Below are 18199 nucleotides of genomic sequence, written 5' to 3'. Positions count from 1 at the left end.
AAACAAGACTGATACGACGCCATTGTGACAAAGTCATGTATGTGGAAAGGCAGGGCTTCGTATCATCCAGAATGAGACTTGATTGGTTAATGACTTCTGTAGGGTACAGATCCGATAGAAGGGAAAAAGGAAGTAGGGGAAAAAACAGAAAGAAGAAGAGGAAGAGGAAGAGGAAGAAAAAGAAAAGGAAAAAGAAAAAGAAAAAGAAAAAGAAAAGGAAAAAGAAAAAGAAAAGGAAAAGAAAAAGAAAAGATCTCCTTGAAGGCTTGAGATGAGATGTCTACTACTATAAAAATGTAGCCAAGGAACGACTGCTTCGAAGGTGATACAAAACTTCGTGTTTGTAGAAGTAAGAAGTGCTTTGCACGCACATGTCAACTTCATTATTAGCTAAAGCAGCAACTAAAGTGGCACTCCTCTAACATCGACCGACACTTGACTTGGAGCGCTACCTGCCGAAGTCCTGTCCGAATCATAGTCCGCCTCGTCATTTGCAGCAGAAAAGTCTCTTGTGTCATGAGAGGGCGACGGGTGAGGCCTACCACTATCTGACGTATCTAACACCACTATCTGAGCTGGATAAACAACCACCTCTTCGTCTCCTTTGCCATCGTCATCGCCCTTTCTCACTACCAAAGGGAAAAGGACTAAGCGAACAACAGCCTGTTCACTTTGTGCCTGTTCATCTGATGCATACACGCCACTCTCATCATGCATCAACGAGGCGTTGAAGAAGATCTGATTTGTCAAGTTGCCTTGGCTGTCATACTCTGGCTGAAGAGGGGGTAGCATAATGTAATCTGCCATTTGCGTACGCATTTCAACAGAGAGTTTCACAGCAAGGCGTAATACCTCGTCGAGCTCCTCGCGCAGTCGAGGCTTATAAGGACTCCTTTCCGATAGTATAGACATCAGTGTATCGATAATAGTAAGTGAAATAGCTTGAATATCACGCTCTTGCTGCTGTTTCAACTCAGTATCCTGGGATAATAAATTCAACGTCGTGGCTCGCCAGCGATGGACTACTTCCTGTGGCAGAGTCTGCCCTAATTCCTTCTCTAACCGCTTGATTCCTGAGCGTATTGACCGTTCCAAGCCGAATAGGTACCGTGTGAATATGAGTTCCCAGATCATAGTCATCGTGACGGACATGAAGATATTTCGCCGGTGAATAGGGTAGGCAAGAAGCGCATCAACGTCGGATCCATTCAGTATGGCATCGCGGAATCGATCACGACTATTTGCGGGATGCAGGTCATCGAGTGAGCGACATAACACATCACTGAAGGGTTCCAAAAAATTGGAAACCCAGTCGAAACACAGCCGAAAAAGCGTGTCCAATGAATCGTGAAAATGATTTATATTATAAAGGACAATACTGGTACTCAGTGATTCGCCGGCGGAATTGATATCCTGTGGGAGACTGGGTTGGCTAAGAACCATCTCAGAAAATGAAGAGAATCCAGTAGCTACTGCTCCGGCGTTAATGGCAGCTTCAGCCTTCCGAGCTCTGTGGAGCGGAGTTGCATCGAGATCAATAAACCGTGACAGATCGTGTGACAGGTGCCTTTCCTCGGCCACTGATGATGCCTGGAAGCCTGGAGGTGCAGACTCGTTATTAGAATATGAACCGGATTCGGCTGGTGACGATGACGGAGGGTTATGCGATGCAGAACCTTGGTGTTCATCCTCTCCATCTGTGGAGGGTTCGCTGTCAGATGGGGCTGGCAGTGGCGGTCGAACGGCCGGAGAGTCATCATCATCAGAATCCGTAGGTACTGTGAGTGATAATGGTGGAAGATGTTGGGATTCGGAGACTCGGCCTACTTCTTCCTCGTCCAAAGGTAGATCGCTATCACGGCCAGCTGGCGATGATGGCGTTTGAAAGGGTGCCGTTACAGGATCTTCGTTCTCGATGCTAGCTAAGAACAAACCCATCATATCCTGGCTACTATCCGGATCCTCCGAAAGACAGTGGATTCTTTCTTCTGTCAATTGGTTGTTTTCCGTTGGCTCCTCGTCGTATTCCATGATAGGCAGATAGTCCAGTGGGTCAGACAACTCAATAGATCCTGATCCCGCACTTCCAGTATCTTCCGATCTTCGTGTATCCTCGGATCTTGCTGTATCAAAATAAGGATGATCTTCATAATAGCCTCCATATAAGTCCCAATTAGACTCAGAGTCTCCTGGCGCCCATGGTAAAGATTTGAGCGAAAATGAATGCAGGTGCTCGGCAACATGGTTCACAACGGCCTCGGCATCCAGATCTGTCAGCCCACAGAGCGGACATGATCCAACTGTGACTGGAGTTTTCCGACGCCAGGCAGAGACCAACATCTGTATTTGGTGGGGCTTGATATATCATCGAAACGCAATAGCTCGCTCTTATCCCAGAGATTGAGACGGCTAGAGCGGGGGGAATTCTGCAAGTTGATCGACAATCGCCTTGGCGAGCCTGTTCAGTTTTGTATTCAATCAAACGTGCTGCAAGTGATCGAATCACCTGATCCTAAGTCCTCCCGTGGCATTCTCCCCATCGAAGGACGTTCACTAGGGCAATGGCTTGAACAAATACCTCATCTTTCGAACAAGGAAAAGCCTCATCTAGCCTATACCATTGCCAAGTCCGTCTGGCAGTATTACAGTTCAGCGTGGATGATGGCACCCTGGACTCACGGGAGCATTCAACTGCTAACTGAGAAAGCTGGCCTGGCAGATCATGGAAAGCCACATCCATATCTGACAGCAAACATGGCCCGAGCGGTGGTTACTTCTACGGACTGCTATAATGCCGATAACCTCATGCACCAATATCCATACATTCTAGCATTAGGGGTTCTTCTTATCGAAATTGTCATCAAGCAGCCCTTGACAAGTGAAGAATGCCCTCACCCCTTCAGCGAAACTGCGGTTAACGACTACTATACGTGGGCGTGGACAACGGCGCACAGAAGCAATTTGAAGGACATGGTGCATTCTATGTACGTTGAGGCTGTTAATAACTGTCTCAACCCTGAGCTATTTGGTGGCGACTCCATACAACAGTACGGGTATACAGAGCTGATAACGGCCCGACAGAACGTTTTATACGAGAAGGTTGTTTCCCCATTGAAGAGATTGTTTGAAGCCTATCAAGATGACTGGGGTATCCAGAGCGCTCCTACCGCGAAAACGCTCGACACAGTCGCTCACCATGTTATTCCAGAGACTTCCATTGCCTCACAATTCCCCCATAAAGCAGATTTCACGGTCGCAATATTCTGTGCTTTACCGCTAGAGGCTAATGCGGTCAGTGCTCTGTTTGATGAAAGATTTGAAGACATCAGCCTGTATAGGAATTCATCGGGAGACTCGAACACGTACACACTCGGTCGAATGGGTCGCAATAACACCGCATTGGTACATCTTCCGGGTATGGGAAAAAGTGCTGCGTCTCAAGCATCCTCTTCAATACGGTCAACCTATCCGAACATAAAGCTCGCCCTGGTGGTCGGAATCTGTGGTGGTGTTCCATATGGAAAGGAGAGCAAGGAGACCCTCCTCGGAGATGTGATAGTCAGTGATGGGATTATCCAGCATGATTTCGGGCGAAGGATCCCTGGGGCATTTCTGCCTAAAGCATCGGTTGCCGATGGACTGGGGCGGCCCAACGTCATTATCAGAGGATTTCTTTCGAAGATAAAGACAACTATAGTACAACGGCGTGTTTCGAACAAAGTGAAGGAATATATGGGAGTCATAACTCAGACGCTTGGCAATGACACTGCTCGATATCCAGGAGTGGAACAAGACGAACTCTACGAGCCAAGCTATCAACATAAGCACCGTGGCCGCACCAGTTGTATCAGATGCGCAGTCTCGACCAGCACTACGGTCTGCGGCGAAGTGTTTGATCTATCATGTCATGAACTCGGATGCGGGAAAGAAAACATTGTCAAACGGAAGCGTCTTCAGGCTGCACTTACACAGGGGCATACTTTTTCTCCGGCAATCCACCTAGGTCTCATTGCATCGGGGGATACTGTCATGAAGTCTGGACAAGACAGAGACCTCATCGCTATGCGTGATAATGTGATAGCGTTCGAAATGGAGGGTGCAGGGGTCTGGGATAGTCTGCCTTGTCTAGTGGTGAAGGGTGTTTGTGACTATGCCGACAGCCATAAAAATAAAGTATGGCAACCGTTTGCTGCAGCGACAGGAGCAGCCTGCATGAAAGCTTTACTCGATGAATGGTCATCTTAATTGGATCAGAGCATGTAATATAAGCCACAAAGCCTACATAAATGAGCGCTATACTCAGATCATAATAGATTTCACTCTCTGATGTTCGGGATATAGTAATAGTATTGAAGACCAATGATTTAGCTGAGATAACTGGGGGATCAAAGAGGGTTTTATGCATGCTGCCGCAAAAGCAAGTATCGATGCAGACTATTGGTTTCCTGCGGCCGTTCGGGGCTCATCTGCGGGAAATAGTGCTAGGCAGCTACGCCGGGCTACCCACGGACCCCGGTGCAACTTGACTCCTCACTCTCTACATCTTCGTCCATCTCACTTCCTCTCACATCCCACATCCCACATCCCATATCCCATTTCCTTTAACCCAGATCCAAACAGACCTCAGCGTAATGGTCCTTCGCCAGGAAAGAAGTCCGCTCACTCCAGAGTTCGACGCTCTCGTTGACAAATTGCTTGAAGAATGGCACATCCCAGGCCTGACCGTATCGGTTGTGCACGGTTCCAGCACCTACGCAAAGGTACCACCACCGTCCAAATTGCCATTGACCTAAGAACTACACTAACAATGAACTGAGGCCTACGGTTACGCCTCCTTTCCCTCCACACCCATGACCACCACCTCTCTCTTCACAACCTGCAGCACAACCAAAGCCTTCACCGCCGCCGCAATGTCTTTAGCGATCGACGATAGCCAGTCCACTCCGCACCCAATCTCCTGGTCTACGCCCGTCTCTTCCATCATCCGTGACGACTTTGTTCTTTCTACTCCTTCTGCCACCACCAACACTACAATTGAAGACATCTTATCGCATCGGAGTGGGCTCCCTGGCCACTTCTTCTCCATCAGCCTCGCTCATCCGAATGAGACTTTGCGCACCGAGGTTCGCAGGCTTCGATGGCTACCACTGGCCTTTCCGCCACGAACCACATTCAACTACAACAATCATATGTTCATGGCTGCCACATATTTGTTGGAACACATAAACGGGGAGAGCCTCGGAACGACACTCAAAAGAAGAATCTGGGACCCACTCGACATGAACGATACATACTTCTCCACTGCCGAAGTGCAAAAGCACCCGAACCTGTCAAAGAGACTAGTCAAGGGCTACACCTGGAATCCGGAAACACACACCTATTATGAAGAGCAATATATCAACTATGCTCCGATCACCGGAACTGGTTCAATGGTTTCTAACGTGATGGATTACGCGAAGTGGCTGCGCGCTATGCTCTACCAGGCACCGCCTATCTCGAAAGAGGGGCACACAGCACTTCGTATACCCAGAACAGTCATTGCCGAGTCGGATTGGAAAAATATGCTCGCTCCCCCCGGTGCATACCATCTCTATACCATGGGGTGGTTTATAGACTACTACCATGGAGAACAATTATACTGGCACACGGGTAGCTGGGCTGGATTTGGGATAATGGTTGGATTTTTGCCCGCGAAGGGCTTTGCGTTTGCTATGATGGGAAATACCCAAAACGCCAGGATTGCAGAGCTAGATTTGTTCTTGTACCTAATCGATCAGCTGCTGGGGAAGAGCGGGGCCGAAAGAGAGACCCATGTGAGGAAGCTAGGGGAGAAGCTTAAGGAGATGGAACGGATATACAACGAGAGTGTCGAAAGTGTGGTAGCACGGTTGTATCCGGACCTGAAAACGAGGTTACCACTTTCGTTGTCGCTGGGAGCATATACAGGGACATATGCGCATCCTGGATATGGGGAGTTCAAGGTGTGTGAGAAGAGCGGCAAGTTGGTCGTTGATTTGAGAGACCGTGTGGGGAGCTGCAATATGCGGTTTGAGCATGTCAGTAAAGAATTCTTCGTCGTCAAGTACTATAATCCTGAGGCCGAGGCTGTGGGTCCAGACTATACGAAGGCCGAGTTTTATGTTGACGAGCAGGGAGTACCGAAGAGCCTAGGGTTGGATCTGGAGTCCGTTTTGGGTGAGAAGATCTGGTTTCGAAGGGTGGAGTGAGCTGTGATAATCATAGCTGCTAGCAACAGTGCAGGCCATTTCCAGAGACTGCATACCGGGCAAGTATTAGGGTTGAACATCAATGACCATCCAACCAGGACTCAAACATTTCCCAAAGCAGTAAATGATAACGATAATATGTTCTTCGAATTTATAATATTCCAAACAGGACTCTTCATACACACATAAATCGTATATGCCAATCATAACAAAGTGGACGACCCAAAGCTGATTTCATATCCATCCATTAATCACACCGATACACACTCACCATCCATCCAACCCACTCCTATCCTACACACCCAGAACAAACTCCACTTAGTACCCCCTCCACCTCCCAACATGCACCCCACCCCTCTTCGCCAACTCCCTATCAAACTCACTCTCCCCACCGGTGGCATTAACAATCCTATTCAACATCGTTCTCAAATCATCAAAGGTGATATTGTCCTTCGCACGAGTCCACCCCAAATCAAGCGGAAGACGTTCATTCTCTACAAAACATTAGCCAACCGTGGACTCTCCACTACTAATTCACCCCCACCAAGGGATTGGCCTACCAAAAAGATACTCCACCCTCGACCGATTCACCAACCCATTCTCCTTATCCCCAAGGACAATAATATACGCCGCCGTTTCCCCATAACTAAACGACGCACCCAACTCTGACATGGTATAATTCGGATTCGTAGCCATAGAGGTATTCACACGTGCTTGGCGAGACAGAGCAGCCTGCTTCACGTCAATGATAGGGGAGGTCCAGTATGAGCGGGTTTCGTCGAAGATGGTTTGGTTGAAGTCGTGGTTGTCGCCGAAGAAGGCGTCTTGGCGGCTATACCATAATACATACTGGGTTAGATGGATGGAGGAGTGGTGGGATTGGGGAGCGACATACCTCAAGCTGGCGTCATGTTCGAGGATATCATGACGGCTTAGATCATTCAAGGAGAAGGTAGTAGCGTTGGGGGTTGGGTTGGTGGTTACTGCTTCTTGGTGGAGGAATGTGGAGAGTTCTGCGTCGATGCCGAGGGCGTTGTAGAGGGCGTTGATGGTGTGTTGCTCGGTGATATTTTTGCCGTTGTGAGGGAGGTAGCCGTGGTTGGCGAGGGTGTTGAGCATTGGACAGGGGGCGCGTACTTTCGGTTCTGTTAGTTGTTTGATTATGTGGGTAGGCTCTATGGGGTGCTTACCATCGTTAGGGCCGGGAGGGGACCATGGTAGTGGGTGTGGTGCTGCTCCTTGTGATGGGAATGCTTGCGTTTGGGTAAGGCCCGCGGCGAGGAATAGTAGAGTTGTTGTCTTCATGATGGCGATGGTAGTACTAGAGAGTTGAATTTGTTATTCTGGGACTGTATCTAGGATGAGGATTTGATAGAATTTATATCCGTATGTAGGTCTAGAGCTGAGCCATCTACATTACAAATGCCAGAATATTACTTGTCAGCGTCATCTGGAAGGAAATACGCCCGCATTATTTTTATAATTGTGGAGTAGCAGTTGTAGCCAGTCATGGGTGAAGATCGAGCAGGTTTCGAGATGGCTCCGATCTGGTTGAGGGCACGATGACAGCCTTGAATAGGCAAGTCGCTAGCCATTTGGACTGGGTGTATACGAGCACAGCGGTGGCACCGTTGGCCGTCACCATGTATGTGATGCATCAAGTGTACGATGATTGGCTACACTGGCAGCTTTGGAATGCTCCGCGCAGCAAAACCCGCTGTACCCGTGGACAGCGATTTAGGACGCCTGATGCCAAGAGCTTGCTGTGACGTAATCACTCGTCCAAAGCAGTGCTGCAGCATACTTGGTGGCTGTCAACACCACAATAGCGGAGTTACATTCCTACATACCTGCATGTCTATATTTGTCACAGTCTGCTGCCTAAATAACGTCCCGTGGGAACTTGAAAGCCTGCGTAGGATTCAGACGGTCATATTCTGTTCTGATATTAGTGACAGCTGATAGGGGAATTATGCGGTGTTTAGATCTTGGCATTTTGGCAAACAAGAGTTGGAACGAGCTCCACTGCTAAGGCATCAAGATAATGTGATTGATCGGAGGCCTATTCTATTCGCGACGGGTAAGGGTATGAATCCTACGGGAGGCATAAGCCGCCCCGTGCCAAGGGATCTGCAGCCGAGCCCCAGATGCGGTCTACATTGGGTTTAGTGGCATCTCAACGAATACGATCGGCTCAATTAGGAAAAGGATTTGCTGTTTTGGGGCGGTGATTTCGGATACGCCGAGAGTAGCAGAATTGACTGTTGAAGTGTGTATGGGATATATCTGTTTACTGGAAGGGTCATATATACCATTTTTTAAGAGTAGAAGGAGTTGAGCTGTGGCAGAATGGTAGCAGCTGAACTCCAAAATAGCTATAAGTAGCCAAGCTAAAAGTAGCTCTGTATAGAATAACGGGTGATGGCAAAGCCTCCAGTCGGAAATTAATTGCTTCTTCCAACACCTTTTTGACAGTGTTCGCCACTACTGCATCAATCTCTCATCTAGCCCTAGGAAATAACTCAATCCGGACCTCTCAATTACTCTAATACTTTCCTCTTCTACAACCATGAGTGTATCAAGCCTCGGAAGCTGATCAATCCTCTTACAGCAGCGACACTTGCAATGCATGTGGATGGTGTCTTGATTATATGTCCTCGCTTGCAGCAACTTCAACAATAGTATTCCTCTTTGGCACCTCTATGTCCGGCCATGTTGTCCGAATGGTGTCTTCTCTCCCTTCGTGGCGTTGTTTTGTTATTGATCCCGAATTACCTCATCCGAAACCTTTCTTGATAGTTCGGTGCCGATGGTCAGTGAACACATTTTAGCCCTGGAGGACCTTGAGGAGGAAGTCAGGGAATAAGTTGGAGCTGTTGTGAACGGGGCATAATTGAGCGAGAAAAGGCTTTCTGGTTGACGATAGTCACTGCTTGGGTTGCGGTTGGGGGGATACATTCAAGGTGAACTATTACTATTATGGCACTGCACTAGGATGACTGTGTCTTTTTGGTTGCACAATCATCCAGGCCAAAGATTGTCTCCATCGGCCATTGTAGCCACCGACGATCCTCCTTACCCAAGCATTCCTCAATGCCCCCAATGATATGTTCAGCCCACCCTCGAGCAAACCACACCTTATCATGGATCTTCATGATCACCAGGAAATAAGCCAGCAGTACCAATGCCACTGGCTCTCTCCTCTGGAAAACACTCAGTCCAGGCTCAAAGCAACAGATCCAGTCATAAACCATCATCGCCAGCCTGCCAATCTTACATCCTGTATCATGTTCTTCCCCGCACATCTCACTGAACATCCGCTCCAACATAGCAATCGCATTAATATAACAGTGCTTCATAGTCCAGCCATTCACCTCGCCCTGCTCTTCGCTTTGAAGAATAACCCACTGTCTCAACCTCTCTAGCGTTCTCTGGTATTCAATTCCGGACACCTTGCCTCCCTCACTAATTTGAGATGAACCACCGTTCCCTACCCAAGACTTGAGATCCTTCGATATCCCACAAAGCGTCCTCACACCTCTCACCAAAGAAGGCCACTCCGCCATGTTTTCATGATGATCACCAATGGTGAAGAACAAATATTCCCCCGGTCGGGGACCCCGCGCCAGAGGCAAAAAACATAGAATCATAGCGCCCACCCACGCAGGACGGATATTTCCGGGGTTTATATCCCCGACGAGGGATGCGATCCCACGTAACCCTACTGCGAGATGCATATCTGCTCTATCCAGGAGCCAGGACCCATTTCCCTTTGGATCAGGAAGTGTGCTGTGGGAGGTATTTCTGGCTCTGTGTAGACCAGCTAGCGCGAGGATGAGATGCAGAATGAAGGGATGCGTGATTGCCAATTTAGGGGCTTCATCACGCCAGAAGTGGAGACTGCCGTCATCCTCGGCGAGAGTGTAGCAGGTTGAGGTAAGATAGTGGTGGTGGAGGGTGAAGTCCTGGAAATCAAATGTTGTAGGAGTGGAACTGGGCTTGGAAGAGAGTAGAGAGGCAGATAGGGGAGTGGATGATGATGGAGGAGGGGATTGAGTGCCAGTTAAACTCAAGGTCATCGAACTGGAAATAGAGTCGGGACTTGGGCGTTTCAATGTGGCCTGATACTCCGATGGGACAAAGATCCAGTTGGAAAGACGCTCCGATCTCCCCGATAGTTCAGATTGAACGGGTCTTGCAGATGGCGGTGGTCGGCTTGGGTCCGTTGAGAGAGAGTAATCGCAAATGACAGAGTGGTTCATGCAATTGGAACATTGTGGCCACAATTCATCACACTGAATCAGTCGTTAGCATAAAATCACTCACTAGAATGGAATGGAGAATCCGGGATCGGAAGGCCGCGGAAAAACCTTAATGTGTCGTCGTTTGCAGGTGCTGCAGCCTAATCGCGACTTCTGGTGCGACCGACGCGAGGGCTTGCGCTGGGTCAGCTTGCTTATTGTCATTGATTCTGGATCGCTCTTTGTTATTGTTGTCGAGTTGAACATGGTGCTGGTTGGGATTGGAGGATATGTCGATGAAGCAACCTTAGGCAGCTCCAAGGGCAGCTCCAGCCCGGTGGCTGTGCCAAGGAATCAATCTTGGCTCATCTGATGGCCCACACCTTGGCCCTGAGCAACATATTGGGACCATTCTCGAAGCTGGATGCTTTTATATGGTGGCTAGGATATAGCTAATTATGGTAATTCTAGCGCTTGCAATATCTGCAAGACTTCTTTCTAATATCCAGCCATCTTATATTCAGATCGATCAACGGCTTTCGGGAGCCCGCGGAGTGTAAATCAACCTGATCCGCACCAATCAGTGCACTGAATTACTTCGCTTACCCGAGATACTAGATTCTAGCTTAGCGACGACTTGGTTCAGGCAAACTACCAGTTCTTGTGCTGCTCAGCATATCGTTCAGAAAGGACTTACGTGGGTGAATGTAGGAACCTGCTATCGTAAGCTAGTTCAACTCATTGCTGGGAGCACTGTTCCGTGACCGGCGATTAAAACGGCAAACCACATAATCTGAATGCAATACACATGGGCGTGCAAAGCTGGAGCGGTGTCGTGACAGAAGGAATTGAGACAATCTTGGGGTCTTACCAATCCTTGTGCTCTTTTACTTGCTCTGGAGCTATAATATACCATTACGAGGAGACGCACAGTTGGTTATACTAGCTGGCAGGTTAGGAAGCACGATAGGTCCTGTAAATGTTCGAGAGCACTGACAACTTGGCAGTGATACAACAGCTACCATCCTCACGGCCGCGATGTACCAACTGGTACAGCATCCAGAGCAGGTGCAGCGACTTCGTGATGAAGTTTCCCTGTACGTAACAGATCCGTCGCATGAGTTCTTACATGAAAATATAGCCAACTTACCACATCTCAACGCAATCATCAACGAGACTTTGCGGCTCCACCCGCCAGCCGCGGCTTCGTTGCAAAGGAAGACTCCACCAGAAGGAATCACCATCGAGGGGGTCTACATCCCGGGTAACATGACGGTTATGTGCCCGCAGTATGTGCTAGGCCGTGGTAGGTCCGAGTCCTCGCGCACATATCATACATAGGGCTAATTGCGTATATGCTATAGATGAAGAGGTCTATGAGCGTCCTAAGGAGTTCTTTCCCGAGCGCTGGTATCTACACCCAGAGATGGTGAAGCAGAGAGCCGCTTTTGCCCCGTTTTCGCTAGGTTAGTCGAGCCAGATCTCTTTACCCGTAGGGCGACCGATGCTGACCAACACCTCATTAGGCCCGTATGGGTGCATTGGCAAACCCCTGGCTTTGCTGACTCTCCGCAACACTTTGGTACGGCTGGTCACGATGTTCGATTTCGAGTTCGCACCGGGAGAGGATGGGACGGCCTTTGAGGGCAAGGCGAAAGATCGGTTTACAATGGGTTATGGAGATTTGCAGAGACTCTTCCGGAAGAGAAGCGACATAGGATCCTAAGTGAATATGGTGCGCAAATTTGGTCTACTTACAGCACTGAATGTACCAATACATGGACTAATGTATGTAATTTGATTTGAGATGACTCCGCGTAAATGCACCACATATTCTTATAGCGTGATGCGATGGGGTCCATCATATCTATTCTTTAGTACAATGTACTAAGAATTAAATCTATTACCCCGATCGAGCTCCATCCTGAGTTGTGAAGTTACTTGCGTGAAGAAAAGTTTGGAGCCCAGCGGGTATATTCAGCCTAGAATGGGTCTCGCTCGCTGTTAGGATATCGGTGAGGTTGCACTATCAAAATCCCATTAACTACTTAATGGTTCCATTCCGTAGTTTTAGTATTCCTGGATTTAGGTCACGCGGTATGACGCATGAATGTTCCCATCCAGGAACCTGGAGTTAAAGTTTGCCGCCTCCCCTGATAGTCATACAATGATGTAATGAGGCGTTCATCCCTGGTAATAACAAGCAGCAGAGGAAGAGATGAAAGAGAACGATAAACTAACATAGATATGGATTATTGCGAACAAATTCAACCGGCAGAGCTTTTGTTTAAGGGGTGCTGTGAGAGCGATCACCGTTAGATGCTTATCGATTTCGCATCTTGTTCACACTATAGTTTCACCAAACCGCGGAGATGTAACCCTTAAATTGACCGCCATAAGGCTACAGGAAGTAAAGTAAAAACACAATTAGTACTTCAGCCACCATTTTAACACAATATGTGCGATATTGTAGCTGAGAGGTTATCGCTGCCCCGGAAACATATCATGTCCAACTACTATCCTAGCACACGTAATATAAAGATCGTATTTCCATTATCCTTGCCACGTAGGATCTTGTGCTTATAATGTTATATAATTAGCATTATAATTATTGAGCATGTAACAGCAAAATCATCTTCCAAACTTATATCTTGGAAGTGTCAGCTGCCCAGCCCTTGCGTCGATGATGACGGCAGCTTGACATATGTACATCCTTGGCGCATGAGCTTCAAAACATCTCATTTTCCCCAACTCAGACGAAGTAATGTCTGCTATCAGAACAATCATTTTAGGTATACACTTGTTTTAATTAACGGGGCTGGAATATACATATCTTCTATTGCCGGACAAAAAGACCTAAGATTGAATATAGACGGGGAGGTTCACCGCGTTGGGAATAGTAGAGCCAGGATGTTATCGCGAAAGCTCAGAACAGCACTGCTTTATCCTCATCTTCCTACGTTTGGCATTTCAGGCCTGAGATTGCCGGTTGGAAAACCCTTGTGTCGCGTCGCAATATCGAACTTCAGACGGTCTATGGCCGGACAGGCCCACGTGAAAGAAAGGCTGCCTCGAAGTGAAAAATCCCATGAGCGATTCAGAGAGTTTTCGCTTGATGGGAAAGTATTTGCTGTGACGGGTGGTGCAAGGGGGTTAGGGTTATCAATGGCCGAGGCATTGGTCGAAGCAGGTGGACGAGGTGAGATGTTTGTTCTCTTCACTCACAACAGTTGGGCCCCCCATGACTCATGTCAACGATACACAGTATACTGTCTTGACCGGCTTCCCCAACCAGAGGAAGAGTTCCACGCGGCAGAGGCGCGCGCAAATCCAGATTTTGGGGGCTCTTTGCACTATAGGCGCATGGACGTAACCGACGACGCAAACACGGAAGCGGTGATGGCCGACATCGCAGCACAAAATAACCGCCTAGATGGTCTTGTTGCAGCTGCGGGAATAAACTATGTTGCTAGTGCGATCGATCATACACCTAAGAGTATTGACGACGTGATCCACATCAATTATACGGGCGTCTTCCGCAGCGCCGTTTCAGCCGCGAAAGCTATGCTGAATATGAAGTGCCACGGCTCCATTCTCCTTGTGGCAAGTATGAGCGGCATCATTGCCAACAAGGGCATGGAGTCTGCCGTTTATAATTCGTCCAAGGCGGCAGTTATCCAGCTGACGCGGAGTCTGGCTATGGAGTGGTCTGAGGTCAAGAAAGATGGCACGGGCGGGATTCGTGTGAACTGTCTCTGTCCTGGGCATATTGAGACGCCAATGGCAAAGATGGTTATGGAGAAGGATCCGGATACTCGAGATCTGTGGACGTCTGAGAATATGATGAAGAGGCTAGCGAGGCCGGAGGAGTTTAGGGGAATTACTCTGTTGCTTATGAGCGATGCTTCTAGCTTCATGACTGGTAGTACTGTAGTTGTCGATGGTGGGCATACAGCTTGGTGAAGGCTTGTCTATATAGAAGTGGTTACCTTATACTCTGTTTTAGATCATTGCCATAATTATATTACCTTTCACTAGAAGAAGTGCAGTGCCCCCCTGCAGCACATCACACAATGTATCGGTCGACCCTCGGCGGCGTTTACTGATACCTGACTGACAAAGGGTATTTCTTCTCATTGACTCCAAGGTGGTGTATATGTATTTTAATTCAGGCCAGCATTGTGGGAAGGTAGTAATCGATGTCAGGTAGTGGCTGGGGCTTCATTAATCCGTTCTGTTCAATGATAAGACTTTAATATTATATTAACAGCGAAATCATCGACTTCGAGGTGCTCAGGCAAGGCGCATCCGCGGCCATTCTATGCTTTGCCATACCGCTTTCACTTAACCGGATCAGATGGCATTGATTAGGTGACTAGGAATCTGTCAGATGGCAGGAATCAAGTTGAAAAACTTGAAGATGGATTGCTATGCTATGGCTATAGATCACACCAAGAAGAACATTGAGCACAATAACTATGAAGAACTGTTTCACTTCCATACAAATCATCAAACCATGAAAACATCATAATCCAATATCTTGCATCATCTGACCGGCGCATCAAGTCCGGACTGCCCATTTTGATGTATCGCCGATGGGATCTCCAAGGAACCATTGCGCAAATGTTTTGAACCCTTCTGTGTTCAAATATTGAAAATCATAGGGTTCAGTGCGGCGTACTACCAGCTCCTGTCCATCAAAGTATGCCTCAATGACGCGTGGACGCCGTCGATTCAACGAAAATAGTAGAACCTAGCAACATCATCAGTCCTTCATTTATCTGAAGACAAGGCAATAAAGGATAGTGTTACCGGTGCGATCATATCATTTACAAAGATCTTCTGCTTCAGTTGGCCCAGCATAATGCGGATGACAGTTAACACCTCCCCACGGAGGAGGTAGTTGTCATCAGAGTCGAGGTTGTTGTGCATGATGCACTTGATATGCGGCCTTGAGGACTCTAAAACATGCCAGATCGCCAGCGATCCGAATTTAGGGTCGAAAGTTCGGTAGAGGTCTCCGAAATCATAATCTCCCACCCTGGCGGAATAATCAGCCGGGAAACCCAGTTACAGGATTGAAGACTTACTGCTTACACGACCACGTCCGCCAAACCTCAGGATATTTGACCAGTAGCTTGTGGATATACGCGTCAAGGTAAAGGTAGATAGACCATCCCCATTCGCCTGGTGACAGCGTAGAAGATGTGTTGTACTCGTGGTCGACATACTCCGCCGTAGGTTCCGGCATGTTTTCTGGAACGAAAGGGGTGAAAAACTTGGGTGCGCGAGCGTCTTGAGCATTGAGACTTAGCGGTAATGCTCGGACTTTGTACCGTTTCATGATACCCTGATCAAGAACATGGGTGTCTGTCTCTCTGAGTAATTTGATATCCCTTTCCATGAGGGCCAGGGCCTTGCGGAGATTGTAACGGTCTCTTGGCTCGGTGGCGCGATTCATGGTGATGAAATTAAACGATGACAGCGCAGTGCAGTGAAAAGTAAAATATTGGAGTCAGCGCAAATGAACGAAATATCTGGCCTACATTAAGAAGAAAACAACTTTATAGTTTCGTTCGCGATCGACTAGTGGGGAGAGTAGGTCTTCCCCTTCGCGCCGTTGCAGCCGCCGGGGGCACAACTCGGGTTGCTCCCGTGACATGCCCGTGACCGGCTGTGACCAATCGGGAACGTTTTAGCTAACCCGGTCCATCCAACATGTAACAAACTACCTGGTCTGTTATAAATCAGCGATCTTTCTTGCTCTTCTAATTAGATCGCTAAATGACATTATTATTGTTCCATGAAGGCGGATCATGCTATAGTTAGCATCTACCAGCGGTACTAACCCTGGGTCAATGGTTCATTCGCCCGGTAAGCGCTCAATAACGGCCCTGTCGTGGACTGGATGGGTGTCTACGTAACCCCTCAGCGTCAAAATAACTCTCGCGGAGCACTCTCTACGAATCATAGTGAAATAGTATACTATTAATACATGCGCTCCGACAATCAATGTCACATGTTAAAGACATACATGATCCTTCTCATTGAATTGACAAGATCTGCCTGCCACGTACCACCTTTAAGCGCTTCAAGAATAACAATATCAGGGCGTAGTACATACATGCTGCTCATTTGCTGGACATTGGTCATATTACAGAATAAAAGAGCAGCTGTCACTACTAAACAGAAAAGGTTCCATATCCATTTATCCCCCTCAGGAGGACCAACAAACCGAACGCCTACCATCAAGCCTCCTTCTTTAATCCTGCGTACTACGTACCACTTAACTCTTATTCTATTCCGTCACCATGGCCGACGCAAGAAAGGTCATTCCTCAGTCCCCTGAAGAATGGTTGAAGGAAGTCAAGCACCTGGATCTTGATAAAGTCACGATCCATGATGCGCCGCTCAAGTCGGCTTCGCGTGCAGAATTCGAGCAATTCCTCCTTCTCCGAGTCGTCTGGAAGAGCTACGATTCATCCAAATTCCTGAGGCGCGTCGACTTGAGCCAAGCGCTACCAGATGCCCGCACCAGATTAAAAGGTCTCGGGTCCTGGACCAATTACAAAAACAGCTTTACCGGTCCAGTTCAGCAAGGAACGTTTGCATTGGCACGCCATTACCAACTGCAGGTAACGAGGACCGATCAGGACAGCCCGACTGGTAGTGGTGTTCAATTCACACCCGTAGCCCACAGGACGCGCTCGAAGCAGCAAACAGGCCAACCTCCAGCCCAACCAGACTTCACGAAATCGCCTCCTACCAATCCAGATCCTAACTTTGATACTGCCCTTCTTGATGACGAGTCTGATTCAATGTCAGTCGTCTCCTCACCACTGGTCCGCACTCCATGGAGCCCTATCCGTCCGGAAGATGAATTTCTGTATCCCCCAACAAAGGATGAACAGATCGTCAATACTGCTCTCCTGACATTCCTCGATTCTCTCACGTTGCATTTCGATCTCTCCGTTGGCTGGTCGATACATCGTATGGCTTTTAAAGCAACATTTACCAACATGGAATTCCAGGCCAGGACAGACGGTTATCTCGCTGACAGCAAGGGGGACATTAAAGCCATCGTCGAGGTCAAGCCAGTCATCAGAAATAATAAGGAAACGCAGATTCGTATACAGGAAAGCCACCAGATTGTTGCGAACTTATTGGCAGACTACACATCTCCCCATGTGCAGCGCCGGAATAAACCGTGAGTGGATAGACATACAAGGTCATGGTTATATAATGGATGGTTCAAGCTGACTGTTGATATCATATTAGCCATCGCCTCATCATATCGCAGGATAGGCACGAGATCTACATATCTGTGGCGGAGTATGACGATAATTACATTGACTATCTCCAGACTGGGCAGACTCGCAACAATCCATTCCTAGTCATGCATCAGTACGGCCCTTGGGACACTCTTAACCCTGATGCAATGGACGATCTTGGTCCGATCATACTAGCACTCACAGCCATTGCCCAGACCTACTAGGTATTTGTATTCATCCACCAGCAATCTCCAATGAATACCTGTTTCATGTTAGTTAGTAGCCGTTGAATGCTGGAGACAGCTAGGCCGTTTTCATTGTCTCTATTTCTGAGACTATTCTGCAATTTGCCTTTCCTTTTATTACTTCTATCACTTCTACCTGTGTATCTGCTGCGATTACTGGAAACATCATTGCCTGGTCTGATAGCTTGCATGTTTAATTTCTTTCCCTCCCTCCC

General features: G+C 48.0%; 9 protein-coding genes across 9 annotated transcripts; 5 read left to right on the top strand and 4 right to left on the bottom strand.

The window, feature by feature from the left end:
* Positions 1 to 402: 402 nt before the first annotated feature.
* Positions 403 to 2361, bottom strand: BO87DRAFT_298929 (uncharacterized protein; the record flags this gene model as incomplete). The annotated part of the gene is made up of 1 exon (XM_025619076.1): positions 403 to 2361. A coding segment is annotated over one exon (1959 nt), but the record flags the coding sequence as incomplete, so codon positions are not given.
* Positions 2362 to 2364: 3 nt separating this feature from the next.
* BO87DRAFT_443270 (5'-methylthioadenosine/S-adenosylhomocysteine nucleosidase family protein) lies at positions 2365 to 4355 on the top strand (the record flags this gene model as incomplete). Its single annotated transcript, XM_025628086.1, has 1 exon — positions 2365 to 4355. A coding segment is annotated over one exon (1881 nt), but the record flags the coding sequence as incomplete, so codon positions are not given.
* Positions 4356 to 4553: 198 nt separating this feature from the next.
* Positions 4554 to 6356, top strand: BO87DRAFT_412607 (beta-lactamase/transpeptidase-like protein). The gene is made up of 2 exons (XM_025626508.1): positions 4554 to 4760; positions 4818 to 6356. The coding sequence occupies exons 1-2, from the start codon at positions 4632 to 4634 to the stop codon at positions 6225 to 6227; spliced, it is 1539 nt and encodes a 512-aa protein (XP_025484292.1). The 5' UTR covers positions 4554 to 4631; the 3' UTR covers positions 6228 to 6356.
* A 44-nt stretch (positions 6357 to 6400) lies between these two features.
* Positions 6401 to 7628, bottom strand: BO87DRAFT_455517 (peroxidase family protein). The gene is made up of 4 exons (XM_025628653.1): positions 7418 to 7628; positions 7123 to 7363; positions 6788 to 7059; positions 6401 to 6721 (listed from the first exon to the last, which is right to left on the bottom strand). Exons 1-4 carry the CDS (start codon positions 7530 to 7532, stop codon positions 6546 to 6548), a joined length of 804 nt encoding a protein of 267 aa, XP_025484291.1. The 5' UTR covers positions 7533 to 7628; the 3' UTR covers positions 6401 to 6545.
* Positions 7629 to 8880: 1252 nt separating this feature from the next.
* On the bottom strand, positions 8881 to 10742 carry BO87DRAFT_372886 (uncharacterized protein). Its single transcript, XM_025622398.1, has one exon. It carries the CDS (start codon positions 10487 to 10489, stop codon positions 9218 to 9220), a length of 1272 nt encoding a protein of 423 aa, XP_025484290.1. The 5' UTR covers positions 10490 to 10742; the 3' UTR covers positions 8881 to 9217.
* Positions 10743 to 11015: 273 nt separating this feature from the next.
* BO87DRAFT_412604 (cytochrome P450) lies at positions 11016 to 12194 on the top strand (the record flags this gene model as incomplete). Its single annotated transcript, XM_025626507.1, has 5 exons — positions 11016 to 11024; positions 11087 to 11421; positions 11476 to 11774; positions 11833 to 11934; positions 11995 to 12194. The coding sequence occupies exons 3-5, from the start codon at positions 11507 to 11509 to the stop codon at positions 12192 to 12194; spliced, it is 570 nt and encodes a 189-aa protein (XP_025484289.1). The 5' UTR covers positions 11016 to 11024; positions 11087 to 11421; positions 11476 to 11506.
* Positions 12195 to 13504: 1310 nt separating this feature from the next.
* Positions 13505 to 14431, top strand: BO87DRAFT_298965 (NAD(P)-binding protein; the record flags this gene model as incomplete). The annotated part of the gene is made up of 2 exons (XM_025619077.1): positions 13505 to 13667; positions 13734 to 14431. 2 exons carry the CDS (start codon positions 13505 to 13507, stop codon positions 14429 to 14431), a joined length of 861 nt encoding a protein of 286 aa, XP_025484288.1.
* A 460-nt stretch (positions 14432 to 14891) lies between these two features.
* Positions 14892 to 16055, bottom strand: BO87DRAFT_403588 (uncharacterized protein). Its single transcript, XM_025625783.1, has 3 exons — positions 15559 to 16055; positions 15281 to 15509; positions 14892 to 15221 (listed from the first exon to the last, which is right to left on the bottom strand). Exons 1-3 carry the CDS (start codon positions 15927 to 15929, stop codon positions 15030 to 15032), a joined length of 792 nt encoding a protein of 263 aa, XP_025484287.1. The 5' UTR covers positions 15930 to 16055; the 3' UTR covers positions 14892 to 15029.
* Positions 16056 to 16779: 724 nt separating this feature from the next.
* BO87DRAFT_350287 (uncharacterized protein) lies at positions 16780 to 18011 on the top strand (the record flags this gene model as incomplete). The annotated part of the gene is made up of 2 exons (XM_025621070.1): positions 16780 to 17675; positions 17747 to 18011. 2 exons carry the CDS (start codon positions 16780 to 16782, stop codon positions 17961 to 17963), a joined length of 1113 nt encoding a protein of 370 aa, XP_025484286.1. The 3' UTR covers positions 17964 to 18011.
* Positions 18012 to 18199: the final 188 nt, after the last annotated feature.

Source organism: Aspergillus neoniger (genome assembly GCF_003184625.1).
Source record: "Aspergillus neoniger CBS 115656 unplaced genomic scaffold BO87scaffold_3, whole genome shotgun sequence".
NCBI lineage: Eukaryota > Fungi > Ascomycota > Eurotiomycetes > Eurotiales > Aspergillaceae > Aspergillus > Aspergillus neoniger.
Note: the sequence above shows the minus strand (reverse complement) of the source record. Positions and strands in the feature narration are given on the sequence as shown.

What these genes read in the sequence shown, in the direction of transcription:
- BO87DRAFT_412607 (XM_025626508.1), top strand. Translation starts at nt 4,632, where the DNA reads ATGGTCCTTCGCCAGGAAAGAAGTCCGCTCACTCCAGAGTTCGACGCT. An exon ending in GTTCCAGCACCTACGCAAAG is followed by an intron (nt 4,761 to 4,817) that starts GTACCACCACCG and finishes CAATGAACTGAG; the next exon opens with GCCTACGGTTACGCCTCCTT.
- BO87DRAFT_455517 (XM_025628653.1), bottom strand. Translation starts at nt 7,532, where the DNA reads ATGAAGACAACAACTCTACTATTCCTCGCCGCGGGCCTTACCCAAACG. An exon ending in GAACATGACGCCAGCTTGAG is followed by an intron (nt 7,060 to 7,122) that starts GTATGTCGCTCC and finishes ATTATGGTATAG; the next exon opens with CCGCCAAGACGCCTTCTTCG. An exon ending in GAGGGTGGAGTATCTTTTTG is followed by an intron (nt 6,722 to 6,787) that starts GTAGGCCAATCC and finishes AATGTTTTGTAG; the next exon opens with AGAATGAACGTCTTCCGCTT.
- BO87DRAFT_372886 (XM_025622398.1), bottom strand. Translation starts at nt 10,489, where the DNA reads ATGAACCACTCTGTCATTTGCGATTACTCTCTCTCAACGGACCCAAGC.
- BO87DRAFT_403588 (XM_025625783.1), bottom strand. Translation starts at nt 15,929, where the DNA reads ATGAATCGCGCCACCGAGCCAAGAGACCGTTACAATCTCCGCAAGGCC. An exon ending in CGGACGTGGTCGTGTAAGCA is followed by an intron (nt 15,510 to 15,558) that starts GTAAGTCTTCAA and finishes TTATTCCGCCAG; the next exon opens with GGTGGGAGATTATGATTTCG. An exon ending in TAAATGATATGATCGCACCG is followed by an intron (nt 15,222 to 15,280) that starts GTAACACTATCC and finishes TGATGTTGCTAG; the next exon opens with GTTCTACTATTTTCGTTGAA.